Source organism: Oryza sativa, chromosome 2 (assembly GCF_034140825.1).
Source record: "Oryza sativa Japonica Group chromosome 2, ASM3414082v1".
Lineage (NCBI taxonomy): Eukaryota > Viridiplantae > Streptophyta > Magnoliopsida > Poales > Poaceae > Oryza > Oryza sativa.
The window spans coordinates 1,560,852-1,577,247 of record NC_089036.1 but is presented as its reverse complement, the minus strand read 5'-3'; the positions used below and the strand labels follow the sequence as shown (position 1 = coordinate 1,577,247).

Sequence of the window (16,396 nt, the reverse complement as noted above, 5' to 3'; positions counted from 1 at the left end):
TCTAGACATACATATCTATCTAAATTCATTAACATCAATATGAATGTGGAAAATGTTAGAATGACTTACAATGTGAAACGAAGGAAGTATCTCATTATGCTTGACGTGCATATTCGTGCATTTTTTACAACATTCTCGTAGTAGATTATCAAAGAAAAATGATAGGTAGATTATCTACTCCCTCCGTTCCAAAAAGACCTTATCTAAAAGTAGGACGAAACATAATCTAGTACAACGAATCTGAATACAATAAATTATGTCCCATTTTAATTTTAGATGGGTTTTTTTGACGGAGTATACTGTAATAATTTAGTATATCCGATAATGTGGTATGTGGGCCTCCATTTCCATGGCCCATAATTCTCAAGTACGACCTGGCGGCCCAAAGAAGTGGTAAAGCCTTCGGTTGGTCCGTATCACCACTCTTCACACACGGCAGTAACAACCAACGCTCGAGATTGCTCCTGCTGCTACGATCGGACGGTCAGGATCGCGCAGCACCGACCGCCAGTAACTGTTTTTTTTTTCCCTCGTGGCAGCAGCGGTAGCCTATCTCCGTGGAGGTGGAGGTGGAGGCGCGTGCGTGTGGCGGCCGCCGCCACGGCAACGTGCTTCTCCCGTCCACTTCTTCCCACCCCCCAATTCAAAGCCAAAGCCACACATCCCAACGCGAGCGAGAGAAGAGGAGGGGAGCAGCAGCAGCAGCAGCAGCAATGGCGGTCGTCGGCGTCCTCGCGCTGCAGGGCTCCTTCAACGAGCACTTGGCCGGTATGTATGCGCCCACTGCTTCTGTTTTTTTTCTTCTTTTTTGGGAATTTTGGTTTGGTTTGGTTTGTTGGTTGTTGATTGATGCGGATGCGGGGGGGTGCAGCGCTGAGGAGGATCGGGGTGAGGGGGGTGGAGGTGCGGAAGCCGGAGCAGCTGCAGGGGCTCGACTCGCTCATCATCCCCGGCGGCGAGAGCACCACCATGGCCAAACTCGCCAACTACCACAACCTGGTAACTCCCCCCATTCTTCTTTTGGTTGCTGTTCTTTCGTTTTAGCAAATCATTTGTATCTGTTTATTATTGGAATTGATGCGATGCATGAATCTCCACGATCGATGTTCAGTGAGAGGATTATAAATTGGGCACTAGTGATAATTTCCTTCTTGGTTAGATTCTCCTCAAAACAGAGGAAAGGGATATGTGTACTAATAAACTGTCGCAATTGTTGAAAGTTCTCAAAAGTGACCCGGTGTTTTGCATTCCGAACAACTAGCCCAGTTTTGATCAGACTGAAGAAACACTACAATAATCCATGTAAATGAAATATTGATTTGCTCCCTTGCATTGGTCAAAACTAGTCCAAATATGTGCATTTCTTTTGTTACTGTCTACTACGGAGGAGGGTTGGTGGTAGATCAACCAAAGTAATATATGGAAGGCAAATTAGACTTCTCTTCTTCCTATGTGTTTGTGTTGATTACTGACTACTAGTGAGTATACAATTCTGAAAGGGCTGCACGTTCGAGAACTATTGTTAATCCTATTATACGAATTTATGGTTCATATCCATCCCTTTTAAGCTTTCAGAACAGAATAACTAATCTAGAGAAAAACAGATGAGGTTATGGGATATTAGTAGCCCATGGCTCCATCAGAGCAACTTGTTGCAGATATAGATTCCCGTTGTTTTTTAGCCTCGCTTACAAGGCCATAACTAGAAACTGCGAATGTCTTTGTCCAACATTTTATATATAAGGAATGATGAGCTGTAGACTTGACAGCTTTGCTGGTGGAAGTAGACCAGTGCTTGCTACCTGCTGCTGGTAAGGTAAATTCCTTCGTCCGTATCCGCCATCCCTGAGTATTGTGAAACTGTGACTAGTCACATACTATTATTTAGTATACATCCATATAAGTGTACAATTAGTTTCACATGTAGATGAGATGACGAGTACATTCCCCTTTTCATAAGAACCAGATTCACACCCGTCGTACTTGATTATTTTCTACTTCGTGGAGATTGAGTCTTCATGTACTGCATGAATACAATTATATATTAACCTTTTTTATAACTCATAGTTTTTTATTACCTTATTTTAATGTTGCACAATGTTGCAACGATTTATTTCATCTACCATGCAGTTTCCTGCACTTCGAGAATTTGTTGGTACAGGAAGGCCTGTCTGGGGAACTTGTGCTGGACTCATCTTCCTAGCTAACAAGGCAGTAGGTATGTGAGCCACAGCAATTGGTTTAATCTTTCTTTCTTTGGAATCAATTGATGAAAGTTATTTGCAGGCCAAAAATCCGGAGGTCAGGAGCTTATTGGAGGACTAGATTGTACTGTCCACCGGAACTTTTTTGGGAGCCAGGTAACTTTGAGGATCGTGTTCTCTGTTTGATGGCCGGAGCAGTTTTCACTATCATTTCTATTGTCTCTTCAATTTTATTTTATTTTTGAGATGAATACACTCTCTTGCAGCTTCAAAGCTTTGAAACGGAACTTTCAGTGCCAATGCTTGCAGAGAAGGAAGGAGGGAGCGATACATGCCGTGGCGTATTTATACGAGCACCTGCTATCTTGGATGTAGGTTCAAATGTTGAAGTACTGGCGGATTGTCCTGTTCCATCGGATAGACCCAGTATTACAATAGCGTCTGGAGAGGGTGTTGAGGTTTGCCTTTTACCCCTGTTGAAAATTCCAACACTCTTCTGCAAATGATCATGGCATATGCTATCTTTCAGTAAAAGTGGAATTTTGTTGTTGAAACTAGACAGGATTTATGGATGGGCGTGATGAACAGTTATTTCTGTTCATGCCATGTTCATTGTTGTTCAGGCAGCATTAGCTAGTATCATGTTTGTGTGGCCCTTTCACTATCTGTTCTCCTTGAATCTGTAGTAATTATGGTGTCTGATCATAACTATTAGGGAAAACAATTCCAAGATAAACTCTGTCAATTGATGTGGACATTTACACCTACTGTCCTCATATGCCCTCCCCCATCGGCTCTTCTAGTATCATCATTCTCGAACATGATAATTCTTGATCATTTCAATTGAATGACACATGAGAAGAGAATTACTGAACATATTGTATTTGGACAAATTCTCAAACTAAATTCATCTCCTGGTTATTAAGGACATTTCCTTAGATTGCAAGTGCATATACATGCTCACTTCCTTTCTGATTTGTACTGTGATATTTCTCCTTTTCTGGATGCTGCACTAGATGTGTTTTTCTGACCATACCCTGTCAGTTTGACTGTTTTACGTTTTTACTGATTTCCCTGCCGTGTCTAGTTCAAATGTATATTGATGATTAATGTGTTGTGGGAGGAATCTAGTCGAATTGAAAGTTCTGCCGATTGATGTGTTGTGCGAAGAATCTAGTCTAATTGAAAGTTCTGTTTATCTTCTGTGCACTGATGTTCAATACAATACTTTGGCAGGAAGAAGTGTACTCGAAAGATCGGGTAATTGTTGCTGTAAGGCAAGGGAACATCCTCGCTACTGCTTTTCACCCAGAATTGACATCAGACTCTAGATGGTTAGTGCCTTTTCCTACATACCATATCATGTTTTCATGCATCTTGTTTAGGCTCTGATGCTCATGGATCTGTCTGCTCCTGCTTGATAGGCATCGGTTCTTCCTGGACATGGATAAAGAATCTGATACAAAAGCCTTCTCTGCTCTCTCTCTCTCATCATCTTCAAGAGACACTCAAGATGGGTCAAAGAATAAGCCTCTTGATCTACCCATCTTCGAGTAGCTCATGAAAGAAAAGAAAGACTGTTAAACATTGAAGAACAGAAGATGAAGAAGCTAACAAAATTTTGAGCATTCAGTTGGTGACAATAGAGAAAGTTGAGTACGTGTGATGCTCAGTCCAAATGTGTTATTGTTGTCAAACTGTACCAATCAAAATAATGATAATGCCGTCCCAAACATTGTGATTTTGCTACGACAAAGAATCTGATTCAGTTGAATATATGTCACAATTTTTTTTCTTCCTCTCCATATGGATATGACATCACACTCTTCCTGATAATTACTAGTCTCTCAGTATTTTGTTACAAGACTTTTAGTTCTTTCTTAGATAAAACGTAGTTTACACATGGAATGACAAACCAGAGCCCTCCTTTGGATTAGAGAATTTTCGCGAGAATTAAACTAGTTCCTACAAAAAAAATCCTATAAAATCCCTGTGTCCTTGTAAGGGGCTTTTAACTATTTGCCACTCTTACGAGTGGTGCTTAACGATTTGCCACTAGGCCAACATGTCATAGACACATGAGGGTCCACGTGTTATAGATAGTGAGTGGCAGATCGTTAATAGACACATGAGGGTCCGCATGTTATAGATAGTGAGTGGCAGATCGTTAATTGCTATATCACAAGAGTGACAAATAGTTAAATTTCCAGCATGGGATCCACATTTTAAGTTGCCACAAAGAGGCCATAAAAAAAACAGATGCTCTTTTTTTTATGGGTAATATGTCTCACCCTGCTTGGTTGGTTTCGCATTAGTAGTTGGCGAAATTATAAATATACCCCTGGAATATCTGGATGCACAACAAAAGCCACTGGCCCCACTGCGCAGCGGGACAATGAAGGACATATTTGTAACGAAAAATAAACACAAAGGACCTAGATGAAAAAATCGGTTGGCCCCCAAAATTTTCCAAATACAAAATGCTCCCTCAGTGGAGTTGCAACCCAAACAACCCCCAAACCCCAAAACCCTCGCCTCGCCTCGCCTCCTCCTCGAAGCGCGAATTTGAAGCGGCGGCTCCTCCCCTCCCATGGCGGCGGCGGCTAGGGTTTTCCGCGGGTGCAGGTTCCTCATGGCGGCGGCGGGGGGCAAGAGGCCCGCGTCGGCTTCCGCGTCGGCGTCGGCGGCGGGGGCGAAGGTGACCAAGACGGAGGCGGCGCAGGCGAAGGAGAAGCGAGGGATCATGCAGCCCGTGCCGGTCTCCGACGCCCTCAGCAGGTTCGCCGGCGGCGCCCCCGAGATGTCCCGTGCTGGCGCCGTCAAGCTCATCTGGAACCACATCAAGGCCAACGGCCTCCAGGTGAGCGCCCCCGACAGCCCTACTGCCTCTTCCCCGTCACTGTTCACATGTTCATTTTGCAGCAGCCGCGGCTCTCGTTGTTCTCAGCGCTCGTTGTGGGATCTACTAGCTGTGCGTTGCGATTTGTATTTTGTTGGATTAGGGTTTGGGAGCCATGGGGTTCAAGTCTCGCTTGCGCTAGCGAAGGAATATCTATTGCATACTGTTGCCCCCATTTTGGTTCGAGTATTGTTTTGGGAGGGGGAATCCCATCTCGGCGGATTTGGTTCAAGTATCGATTTCGTGGGGTTTGGTTCAAGTAGTATTGATTTAGGAGAGGGGAATCCCATTTCCGCGGATTTGGTTACAGCTTCGTGGTGGTTAGATACTGTTTTGCCCCATTTTGGTGGGATTGGTTATAATTTCATTTGTGAAATTTGTGCTACTGTAAAAGGATTTGCACGTGCCATCTATTGGATCTATTAAGTGGTATATGAAACTTCAGTAAAGTTTCTAGTCAGTTTCTCTGTTTTTTCGCAAGGCTTTGATGTATTTTCGGCAGCACTGTATGTAAGCTACTGGGTTCTATTTCAGAAATAAATATTTGATGTGTTGCCATAATCTAGTTAATGTGGTTGGACATTGGAAAGGCTGCCCTATTTGGGGGGGTGTCAATAAGGGAATAAAAACAAAATTGCACCCAATAAAGTTCTTTTCTAGCATTTTACATGTGCTAAGGTTGCTGAGCAGTAATCTACTTTGACAGCGGTGCATTTTATTTGGCAGATTTGGATTAGTTTTATTGTACTGAAGTTGTAACTTGACTGTTAGAGCGATGTGGAGCACGGCGTCCAGAATGTATGCTGATCACTGTTGTGTGGTTATATATAGTGTGACGTGCATTATAGTTATTCTTTGATCATCTGTTATTAACTTACTGTACATTGTTATAGGCATGATTGAACTCATGTTCTTGAATGTCTGCTCTGCACCTGCAGCAGTGTTAGCCGTGTTTTAGATATGCTACTTTAGCTGCCTTTCTAGTTTACCATGGTATATAAATTAATTTGATTACACTTGTGTCACAATCATTTGCTGTACTAAACTGAACTCTTCATGTGCCGTAGATTTCACTGCAAGCAGTTTGTTCCTGAAATGAGATTATGTGCTTGATGTTTTGCAGAACCCAGCAAACAAAAGGGAGATTAACTGTGACGATAAGCTTAAAAGCTTATTCGCCGGGAAGGACAAGGTCGGGATGATGGAGATTGCCAAGCTGCTGTCCCCTCATTTCATTAAAGCTAACTAAACCAGTCATATGGAGCAAGTATTAGTGCTTACTGCTCGGACTTGTGTTGGGATGCTTCTTTTGTGATCCATGTTAGGCCCCAAGGTTCCACTAGGTTTTAGGTCATGTGGCTGTGTTAAGACTTAAAAGACTTCGTTGAACATCTAGGCCGGGGTTCCCAGTGATGCATGTAAAAAAAAAAGGCACTCCCAATATTTTATTGCGTCCTACTACTGTGATCCCAGGCGTTTTATGTGGTTCAATTTTTAATCTGCCATTGGCATCTTGTACCAGGCATATACTACATATATGTATGTATGCATGCTGGTTTGGTTGAGGCGCTCTTGTGTTCATTGATCAGGCATGTTAATTGTCACATTCGTGGTATTGCTTTCTTCAGAATTCAATGGCCATTTGATCCTCAAAAGGAAAACTGGATGGTTATTTGCATGTACAGGTTTTGGAACAAAGAGCCAGCTAGGTTGAGACGTGAATATTCATTCTCAATGATCTGAGTTGGTATTCCTCTTTGGAATGAAGTTTGTTATAGATCATACTGTATGTGTAGCTATTACAACCTGCAATCATGTATGTGATGAATTACCTCTGCACATTGAGCAATATTTATACTGTTACAAATTCTTTGGGAGAAGAAAAATCGCATGTGTGTTGTACTGTTGTGTATAGAATGGCATTGGCTACCCTCTAATTCACTGAAAAATGTGTAGTTTTCCCCTGGCCTAACCCTCACCTGGCGGCATGCAATACATTTCTGTCTACAAACTTTCAGATCGTCAGCTTCTCTGCATCAAAGCCATCAACCGTTCAACTGAGGAGATGATGTACCCACTGCTTGAGGATTGCCGGTGAACCATACCACGGCCTCTGCTCATCGTCAGAACCTACAGGAGAGTGGTACACGCCGTCGAAGCTTATGTTCAGTGCGCCTTCTAGATGCGCCGACACCTCGGGAACGACGCCGTCTCCCCACACATCAGCACGGCCACAGACCTGGTTGAGAATTTGGGTGTTGTTTTCATGCTCACATTCAGAAAGCAGAGGAAGGAGGAATGTTTCACAGTTTCACATTCAGAACCTGCTTGTAGCCTTGTCCAATGAAGCGGGCTCTCAAGGTTGGGCCTGATTGAGTAGATTTGTCGTTGGTACTGACCATGACTGCTTCAGCTATATCTGATGGAGTATCCACAGCGAGAATATCATCTGTAGTAGCGATGGTGTTCCCAGTTAAAGGAGCACCTTGAATGTACCTGTGGAGACAAACTGACACGGTATGATTTTTCTTTTTTTGTTATCAGGTACTGATTTTGCTGGTCGCTAATACCCAGTTCATTAGTTTATTTAGAACAATTGTTTAATCAAAATAGCCAAAAATATGTTAATACTAAACTTCAGGCAGAATTTTAGCCAGCTAGCAGTGAAGTATGAGCAATATCTGCGGCATTACCCTACTTGTGTTGCCACACATCCATAATGAAATGTATCAGTAGTATTGATTGGTCTAGGAGATAAAATGAAATGCAAAACTCAAAAAACTTCTATAGTAAAGACTGTAAAGGTACATACGGAAGCAACTAAACAGAACCTGAAACCCAAGCTTGAAGAAATTTACCTTCCAGCAATGCACACATATTTTAGTTCTGGAGTGTAAACTGCTGGGGCACAATTCTTCTCAACATAGGTCAGTAGTCCTCTAGTTTGGTCAATTACCCCAGGAGTACCTTTTGGAGGTGGTCTAAGGAAAAGACAAAAGAAGATCACATCAAAGAAACGTATGATTTGGATATTCTAACCTGCTTTTGATATTCAAAATGTTATTATGAAGTGATAGCAGCAAGCTTATGGGATACGGAGTAACACACAAGTACAGCAACAAGTTCTGTGTATTAATACAACATAATTTCACATCTATAAGGTAAGACCATAAGAGTACTAGATGTTTACTACAAGAATTGTCAAACTGTAACAAGAATTAATCAGGTATTAATTAAGTGTCAAACAATCAGGTAGGAAACCATACAAGTGAGGAGTGCCAAGTGTGAGCAGTAAACTTATGTCTGAAGCATCAAATTCTTCCATGTACACACGCGCCAGCCAGCCCCCAGCTGAATGCCCTATCAATGATATGCCTTCATCTGCAAGTTGCAAACAGATTTATGATGAATGTTATCATTTTGAAGATTTATATTTTTATTCCATTATTTTCAACATGATGATTCTTCGAGCAACATAGCCAAAGGGGATATTTTCTTCTCCAAGAAAGCAAAGGGGGCAATTTGAAACAAAATATAAACAGCAAAATTAGTCCCTAGCAACCGAACTCTAGATGGTAAACCCCACTATTATGCTCCTTCTCATGGGCCATGGCAATTTAATTGAGTAGAAACAGTTCATCAATGCATCAGTTCTTGGGGCACTAATCAGTAGACAGTAAATCACCAATGCATCGAGTAATAAGCCTGTGGGAGACATACTAGGAGATAGTTCTCTCGCCTCAGATACAGCTTCATCGACTCTTTTCAGGTACCTGAAATAGCAAGCAAACAAGCAAGTAGGCAAGGTGTTCGATGAAATGCCTCAAAGCATAAATCTACACGCAGAGAAGCCTGAGTACGCGTTTACCAGTCAAGCACGGGGCGCGGGCGGAGGTTGCATCGCCAGTAGCTGGGGTCGACGAGGCCGGCGGCGTTGCGGAGCCAGTCGGGCCTCGACACCCGCGCGACGGCGACGGCCGGCACCCCGTGGTCGTCCCGCAGCGCCGCCGCGAGCCGCGCGTAGTCCGCCGTGTTGTTCCCGAGCCCCTGCGCCACTACGACACGCGCCTCGTCACGGATGGAAGAAACACGAACCCACGAGCGGGAACGGGAAGGGAGAGAAGAGATGAAGAGGGCGCGCGCGCAACTGGGAGGATGACGGCCGGGCGGCGCGGCGCCGAGGCGGTGACGTCGGGGGAGACGGCGGCGCGCGGCCGCGCGGGCGGGAGGAGGAGGGAGAGCATGATCGCCGGCGAGCCTTGCGGCGGCGGCGGCGGGTGGTGGTGGTGGGCGGAGCGAGTGGCTCGCCGTGGCGCGGCGTGCGCCTTTGGAAGTTGGAAGAGATATCGCGCGCACACGCGGACGACACGCCGTCACGGCCTACGCTACGAATGGAGAAAGAATGCAGGCCGGGGGCACAAGTTGGGCCGTACATGGGTCTTGTTTTGGTTCTTGTTATTAAATTTCACAAAACTACATTGATAAAAAAAATACATGTTTATAAGGATGCATATAAAAAAGTGCAGATTTAGTGCCAAATTTATCACGAAACTATCACGAAACTATAGATGTAAGGTGTCCTATCACAAAACTATAAATTTAACAACAATTTTATCTCAAAACTACAGCTTATATACATAATAGTGCTATGGATATAAACTCTAAATTCTATAGTTCTTTAATAACTTCATAACTAAATCTTTATTTTTGTGATACGATACATTGAATATGTAGTTTTGTGAAAAGTTTGATGCTAAATATGTAGTATTGTGATACACGTCCTTAAATTTGTGGTTTTGCGATAGTTTGATTTAAGTATACGTAGTTTTGTGAAATTCATTTTAGTTTTAACACCACTTTAATTGCAAGTTTGAAACATTTAGTTTTTGTTTAAAGAAAAAACAAATGTCTTTGGATCAGGTGAAAAAAATACGGTCCTTGGTGTGGACATATATTCTTACTAGTTATTTTTTACATTTAGTTTTTTTTAAAAAAAACTTATTTTATAAATTGACCCCTAAACAAATTTATTTAGAAGGCGTCGAGGTCTAATGTCTCGGTGCCACCAATGCTACCACCAATACCCTCGCTTCCCTAGGAGTCGAGATGTAGAAAGATTAGCGTCAATGATCCTGATGTCAAGAAAAGTGTTCATTCACGGAATAAGTTTCTTCTAAACCGAATAGGTCTTACAGCTTTTTTTCTTTACCAATAATTTTCTTTCCTCATAAGATAAAGTCTACCCCTATTACTCTTCCATTCCGAAATATATAAACGTTCAGATATCGTTTTTCCCTACGATTGAAAGTTACTTCGAACTTTCAACATTGGCTTCCATCCAGATACAATCGTACTTCCCTTCATTTTCCTTGTGCGGTTGTGCCTTATAGGGTTTACATTACCGCTTGACCACTAAATTTCGAGCCCCATCAGTATCATGGTTTTCGATAAATTTCAACCGGTTTTCGATAAATTTTGATTGAATTTCGACCAAATTTACCGTTTTGCCTTCGAAATTCCAATCTAAAATTAATTTCGAGCTATATCGAAAAACCGCGAAAACCGACCGGTTTTCGTCCGCTTTGTGAACCCACCACTGCTTGTCGCTGTTTTTGAATTGCTTGGAAGCAAAGCACCGGCGAGTTGCCGAGTCCAAAGCTCCAAACCATTCAAATCCCCAGAGAAGAAAAAAAAAATTCCACGTCGTCCACACGATCACCGTGACCTCACCCCATCCGTGTCTTCACAGTTTCTTCACCTCACAAGTCACCAGCAGGACACGATGGGTGGTGGGGCCACTGCTGATGCGTCGCCTCTCCCGTCCTCACACCCCCAGGTTCATTGAACCTGGACGCCTTCCCGTCCCTGAACCCGTCCTTAAATACGACCACGGACCGCCTCCCCTCTTCCAGATCAACCAATCGAAGAACAAGCTTTGATTTGATTTGATTAGCTGCGGCGCGAATTCGATCTTGCCAGCTCGAGCTAAGCTAGCTAAGCTGCCCATGGCGCCGGCAATGTTCGTCGGAATCGCCGCCGCCGGAGGGAAGAAGGGAGGGGCGAAGGATGAGGCGGAGGAGCTGCGGCGGCGGAACGCGGAGCTGGAGAGGGAGGTGGCGGCGCTGCGGGCGGAGGTGGCGGCGGCGCGGCGGCGCGCGGAGACGGCGGAGGAGGCCGAGGAGCGGCTGTGCGTGCAGCTGGGCGAGGCGGAGGTGGAGGCGGTGGAGCTCGCGCGGGAGTACCAGTGCCGCGTCCACGACCTCGCCCGCGAGCTCGCCGCCGCCAGACTGCTCGTCTCATCCCCATCGCCATGAGAAGAGAACAAGCTAGCTAGATTGTTGCTTGATTCTTGGTGTTAATGATTTTCTCTTGCGGAGACATTGAAATGTCGCTTGTAGTTTAGAGCAGTAATTAAGAAGATCTGTGTAGAATTTATCCTTTTGAAAAGAGAGAGAGAGAGATCTGTGTAGAATTGAGGTGGATTTTGGATTACTCCTGTCTAGTGCGCTGTAATCCTTGATCGAATTTGTAACATCGCTGTTCACCTAATTATATGTGTGTTTGACTTTTGATTTTTTTTGGGGAGATTGGTACTAGTTGAGGTGATTTATTACTTACATGTTGTTTATTCTACTCGAAATCATGACTTGTTTGGTGGATTCATTAGGGCAATCCCAACCATAAACTTCACATCATCAAGAAACTAGTACACTACTCTTTCAATGCAAACACCACTATTCCATACTTCAATTTAATGCTATTTAATGCAAACACCACTATTCCATACTTCAATTTAATGCTACTTATCTCACATGATGTTTTAGATGTTGTGTAGAAACCATGTCTCATGCAAGACATGATTTTCTTCTCTTTCCTCGTTTATTCACTTGCCACATTATTTTTTGTCCTAGGTGGCAACTTATTTAATGCTATGGACACCATCATAGTCATTAGGTTGGGAATGCCCTTACTTACATGTTGTTTATTCTACTCAAAATCATGGTTTGCTTTTGTGCTTTGCACGAATACTACTCCATTTTCATATTCGACTGATGATTTGAAGTAGTTCTTCTCTATCGCCTCAAGTGATCTACTAGTCTGCACTCTACAGCCTCTGTAGTTGGACATCACGTACCATTGGCAAGATACAAGTAGTTATGTATCTTAATAGAACCGAGAAAATATAATATTTGATGTTGTGAGTACAGTGCTTTAAACATGGCTGTGTTCGTTAGGATGTGCTAGCAAAATTTCCTCCCGACACTCAAAACAAAACAATGGATTAATATATGATTAATTAAGTATTGGCTAAAGAAACTTAAAAATAGATTAATATAATTTTTTAAAACAATTTTATTATATAATTTGTTTAAAGGAAAAACACAGTGTTTAGCTGTTCAGAAAGCATGCATCTGAAAAATAAAAAAAAGTAGAAATTGGAAAATGTACACAGTCAAATATTATTGACAAGAGGGGATAGTATTTTCTTATCCTGCATGGGCTAGAATTCGCGGCAGAACATGGACCTTGGGGATGTTATTGGCCCAATAAAGTTTCAGGCCTGTTTAGCTGTTGCTTTCTCTGCCTCTCCAAGCATTCTCAGGAAGGGCCAGAATATGGGCTATCCGAAATGTCTAGCCATGGCACTTTTTTTCTGGTTTGCCCTTTTGTGATTAGAACGGCCGTTTTTATGCTTAAATTACTCGATACAAAGGTAGTCATACTCACATGATTTTTTTTTCATCAGATAATAAAATCACTCACATGTATGAAAGAGGGACTCAACTACAATCACATGCACACTGTTCTGTAGATCGATCCATCTAAGCTGGACTGCACCTTTTTTCTTAAAAAAAAAAGAAACTCACATGGAAAATTGAGGGCAAAGCAAAAGAAAGTGGACATATACGTATGAAGTGAAGTTAACCCTTCATCACATAGAATTATACCACCAGTATTTTCAAGTGCCATCTAATACTTTTAGTAGTTAGTACTTACAGTAATTTGGTTCGAATTTTAGAAACAGGATTGAAGTTTACCTTTAGATACGATTATGAACATACATTTGTTTAGATTCATATATAAAAGTAAAAACTTTTTTTTGACACACATAGTATTTATTATCTACAAAGGTACTTACTAATGAAATGAAACATCCACTTTTTTGAAAAAAAATCATTAGAGGAAAAACATATTCTCGGCATCTATTTTTTGCAATACAACTCTAATAATAAAAAAGAATGAATGAAAAAAAAAAGGAGATGTTCCCTGTTTGCGGTGGCAGCGAACACATCCAAGCTTACAATACATCCAAGAAATTATTGCCACGAATCACACAAAGAATCAAAAGTGCTCACTTATTTTTTCTGACAATAAAATATTTAGGTTACATGTGTCCAAAGACCAAACCAAAGGAAACCATGTGTAATCTATGACATTTTCTTTTGCTCCATTCATGTGAGAGAGGCAGATGAGTCCACAGATGGCAGAAAGCAAGGGCTGGTAGGCGTAAGCATCCCACTTTCCTCTCCATCTTTATTCTTTGGTCCAATCTCTCAAGGTGAGGTGCCCACAAGGAATTCCTGTATCTCCCATGTGAACAAGATTCTCCTCAATGCTGCCCCTTCTACCTCACAAACATTTCTCTCCACAAACACAATGCTATTCCCTGCATCTAGATTACTAGTATGATTTTTCCATGCACCAAATCTAGAATACTTTCTTTTGGTTTTCTCTTTTTCTTCCATAAACATTTTGGGTTTTTGACTTTTCTTGAACACGTCCTACTTTTTTTTAACGACACGACGATTCTTCGAATAGAGTGAAAAAATAGAGATATTTGTTTTTTTGGATGAATTTCATGCCGAGGAATTATTTTAAGGTAGTACTAACTACTAGAGGATTGTTGGTTCAGAATTCGACGCTAGACTACTCGCTATAAAACAGAGGAATTTGCCACTAGACATTTCATTGGCATGCGAGTCCTATTCGGCTTCTAGAACTAGAAGTCCTATTAGCCTTCAAAATCATACTTTGCAGTACAAAAATCCTTTTCAAGTTAGGCCAGACACAATAATAGACTTCAAAGGAACAAACGGTAAGGGCTTGCTGATGTAAATGGTATGGGCTTGCTGATGTACTTAAAAAGTACAAGGCCTTCTTTACATCAAAGGAGTTTTGGAGGGTTTTCTTAGAAATTCAACTAATTCATGTGAAATTCCTATAGAATTCTTATGTTGTATGTGTAAATGAGCCTTAAACATTATCAGTTTCTTTCCTAGTATAAGTTGAAAATCACTGGCAATCTCACCCAATTGTGTACTACTCCATGTTGCCTCGCCCTTTGGCATCAATCACTGTAGTCTTCCTCTTTCTTCAAAGTTCAAATTACCTAATTTGACGGTTTTAAAAAGTAATCAAACTTGCGCAGCTATCCTAGCTGAGGTCAGGACTAAATTCTAACCAAAACACACTCATAAAGGATGGGATAATTAGAAATAGCTACCCGGGTCACATTTCACTAGCATAGCAAGATTGTTCTATCGAACAGCTCGTACTTCGATCATATGAATTACTCCATGATACATACTCCAATTTAAGCAAGCTCCAACATCTCATCATAGAAGAGCAAGACCAGTCGCCACAAGGTTTTCACCAGATATGAGGACGGCTAGAAAACTAGCAGAGTGCCTTCATCGTTTCTCACTAAACTTAAGGGCTCCTTTGAAACGAGGGATTTTTATAGGTTATTTAAAGGATTCAAATTCTATAGGATTATTTCCTACTTGGATTTACTTGAAAAAAAATCCTTCCATTCCTTCATTTTTTTTGAGAATTTTGAGACTGAGTTCAAACCTTATACTCCTTTTTAACTTAGAGAATTTCAAGACAACATCTCTCCATCTCCCTCTCCCCTTAACTTTACTTCAATGATATTTTTTTTTCTCTAAAATTGATGTGGATTTCTTCTGGAACATCCGGACCACCAATAGGATAAATTCATGTGTGTTTTCAATTCATGCATGATTTCGTATGGCCTGACATCCTTTTTCCATTTTTTTATAATTATTCTTTTTTTCCATATGTGTTTAAAAGGAGCCCTAACTGATGTGATTATGACAATCGCCATACGACCATTCCAATATTCTTTGCTATGACGCCGTTAGCCCATTTTTATTCGAGCATATCTTCTCATGGACACATCACCATCACCTTATTCGAGTAATGAACAACATGCTACTGACGGACCTATGTTAGATCATCTTCTTCTTTACTACTTCCTCCATTTTACAATGTAAGTCATTCTAACATTTCTCACAATCACATTAGGCTTCCATCGGATGACCTAATAAGCCAAAGAAAAAGCCAAAATTTGAATTTTTAAACTTAATTTTGAGATATTTTCAACGTGGTTTCTTTTACAACATTGGCTTTTAAGTCACCAATAACACATTTATAAAAGTTTCACCTACAAATTCATTTTTATTTCCTAATAAGCCGTTTTAGCTTATTAGGAAATAAGCCAAACGATGGGGACCTGAAACGGAGGGAGTACCTGACAATTGTAAAACAAATATATATAAATAAAATATAAAAAGATAAAATAAGTAATTGAAAAGACTTGAAGCAAAATTTGTTTTTTCATCCTAAAATACAACCACATAATACTAGATGAGATATACCCTAATGCTACAAGTCTAAATAATAGGAATTCGTACTATCAAGATACACATCATCATGTATATATTTTGAAACGAAACGGGAGTGTGGGAGAAAGTACAAAGCCTTGGAAAAGTAAGAAAAAAGAGAGAGGAAAGAACACCGACAAAAAAAATCACTATGGTGATGATGAGGCAAAGAGTGAAGGAACGAGGAAGGGTGACAGGGTGTTGTGGTCTTATTCCCTAGTTTGATGTAAGAAAACCGATAAAACCCGAATAATGTTTCTAAGAATTTGAAAATTCAATTTATTTTATACTCCACTAGTATTTATTAAACTTGATAGAGTAAGAGCTAAAAACCAGTATTCTACCACAACAAGACGGTGCGGTAGAAAAGACGCTGCCGCCGCGGGCGCACACAACACACAGTGGTGTGTTTAGGCCTGGTTTAGTTCTCAACTTTTTCTTCAAATTTTCAACTTTTCTATCACATCAAAACTTTCCTACGCACATAAACTTCCAACTTTTCCGTCACATCGTTCCAATTTCAACTAAACTTCCAATTTTGGCGTGAACTAAACACACCCTTAGATCCAAAAATTTTTTAGCAAAAAATGTCACATCAAATATTT

General features: G+C 41.3%; 4 protein-coding genes across 5 annotated transcripts; 3 read left to right on the top strand and 1 right to left on the bottom strand.

Moving 5' to 3' along the window:
• The first annotated feature begins 675 nt into the window (after positions 1-675).
• Positions 676-4,007, top strand: LOC4328188 (probable pyridoxal 5'-phosphate synthase subunit PDX2). Its single transcript, XM_015767664.3, has 7 exons — positions 676-768; positions 872-999; positions 2,131-2,218; positions 2,287-2,360; positions 2,471-2,662; positions 3,441-3,538; positions 3,629-4,007. Exons 1-7 carry the CDS (start codon positions 714-716, stop codon positions 3,759-3,761), a joined length of 768 nt encoding a protein of 255 aa, XP_015623150.1. The 5' UTR covers positions 676-713; the 3' UTR covers positions 3,762-4,007.
• Positions 4,008-4,710: 703 nt separating this feature from the next.
• On the top strand, positions 4,711-6,668 carry LOC4328187 (upstream activation factor subunit spp27). Its single transcript, XM_015767259.3, has 2 exons — positions 4,711-5,064; positions 6,227-6,668. Exons 1-2 carry the CDS (start codon positions 4,795-4,797, stop codon positions 6,350-6,352), a joined length of 396 nt encoding a protein of 131 aa, XP_015622745.1. The 5' UTR covers positions 4,711-4,794; the 3' UTR covers positions 6,353-6,668.
• Positions 6,669-6,827: 159 nt separating this feature from the next.
• Positions 6,828-9,514, bottom strand: LOC4328186 (uncharacterized). Of its 2 annotated transcripts, none has more exons than XM_066307586.1 (7): positions 9,252-9,514; positions 8,972-9,158; positions 8,824-8,876; positions 8,370-8,484; positions 7,962-8,084; positions 7,428-7,599; positions 6,828-7,342 (listed from the first exon to the last, which is right to left on the bottom strand). In XM_066307586.1, coding segments are annotated over exons 1-7 (837 nt in total). In that variant the 5' UTR covers positions 9,253-9,514; the 3' UTR covers positions 6,828-7,156. The 2 variants fall into 2 exon arrangements, with proteins under 2 accessions (XP_066163683.1, XP_015622744.1); XM_015767258.3 differs by having other exon boundaries at positions 8,972-9,150.
• A 1,499-nt stretch (positions 9,515-11,013) lies between these two features.
• Positions 11,014-11,679, top strand: LOC4328185 (protein RESPONSE TO LOW SULFUR 3). The gene has a single exon (XM_015768699.3). The coding sequence runs from the start codon at positions 11,109-11,111 to the stop codon at positions 11,415-11,417; it is 309 nt and encodes a 102-aa protein (XP_015624185.1). The 5' UTR covers positions 11,014-11,108; the 3' UTR covers positions 11,418-11,679.
• The last annotated feature ends 4,717 nt before the right edge of the window (positions 11,680-16,396 follow it).

Bases quoted from the DNA above. Each gene is read 5' to 3' on its own strand.
- LOC4328188 (XM_015767664.3), top strand. From the start codon at position 714: ATGGCGGTCGTCGGCGTCCTCGCGCTGCAGGGCTCCTTCAACGAGCAC. The intron at 2,219-2,286 runs GTATGTGAGCCA...AGTTATTTGCAG, and splicing joins CCTAGCTAACAAGGCAGTAG to GCCAAAAATCCGGAGGTCAG. The intron at 2,663-3,440 runs GTTTGCCTTTTA...ATACTTTGGCAG, and splicing joins CGTCTGGAGAGGGTGTTGAG to GAAGAAGTGTACTCGAAAGA.
- LOC4328187 (XM_015767259.3), top strand. From the start codon at position 4,795: ATGGCGGCGGCGGCTAGGGTTTTCCGCGGGTGCAGGTTCCTCATGGCG. The intron at 5,065-6,226 runs GTGAGCGCCCCC...GATGTTTTGCAG, and splicing joins TCAAGGCCAACGGCCTCCAG to AACCCAGCAAACAAAAGGGA.
- LOC4328186 (XM_015767258.3), bottom strand. From the start codon at position 9,347: ATGCTCTCCCTCCTCCTCCCGCCCGCGCGGCCGCGCGCCGCCGTCTCC. The intron at 8,485-8,823 runs GTATGTCTCCCA...TGCAACTTGCAG, and splicing joins GGCGAGAGAACTATCTCCTA to ATGAAGGCATATCATTGATA. The intron at 7,600-7,961 runs GTAAATTTCTTC...TTGTCTCCACAG, and splicing joins TATGTGTGCATTGCTGGAAG to GTACATTCAAGGTGCTCCTT.
- LOC4328185 (XM_015768699.3), top strand. From the start codon at position 11,109: ATGGCGCCGGCAATGTTCGTCGGAATCGCCGCCGCCGGAGGGAAGAAG.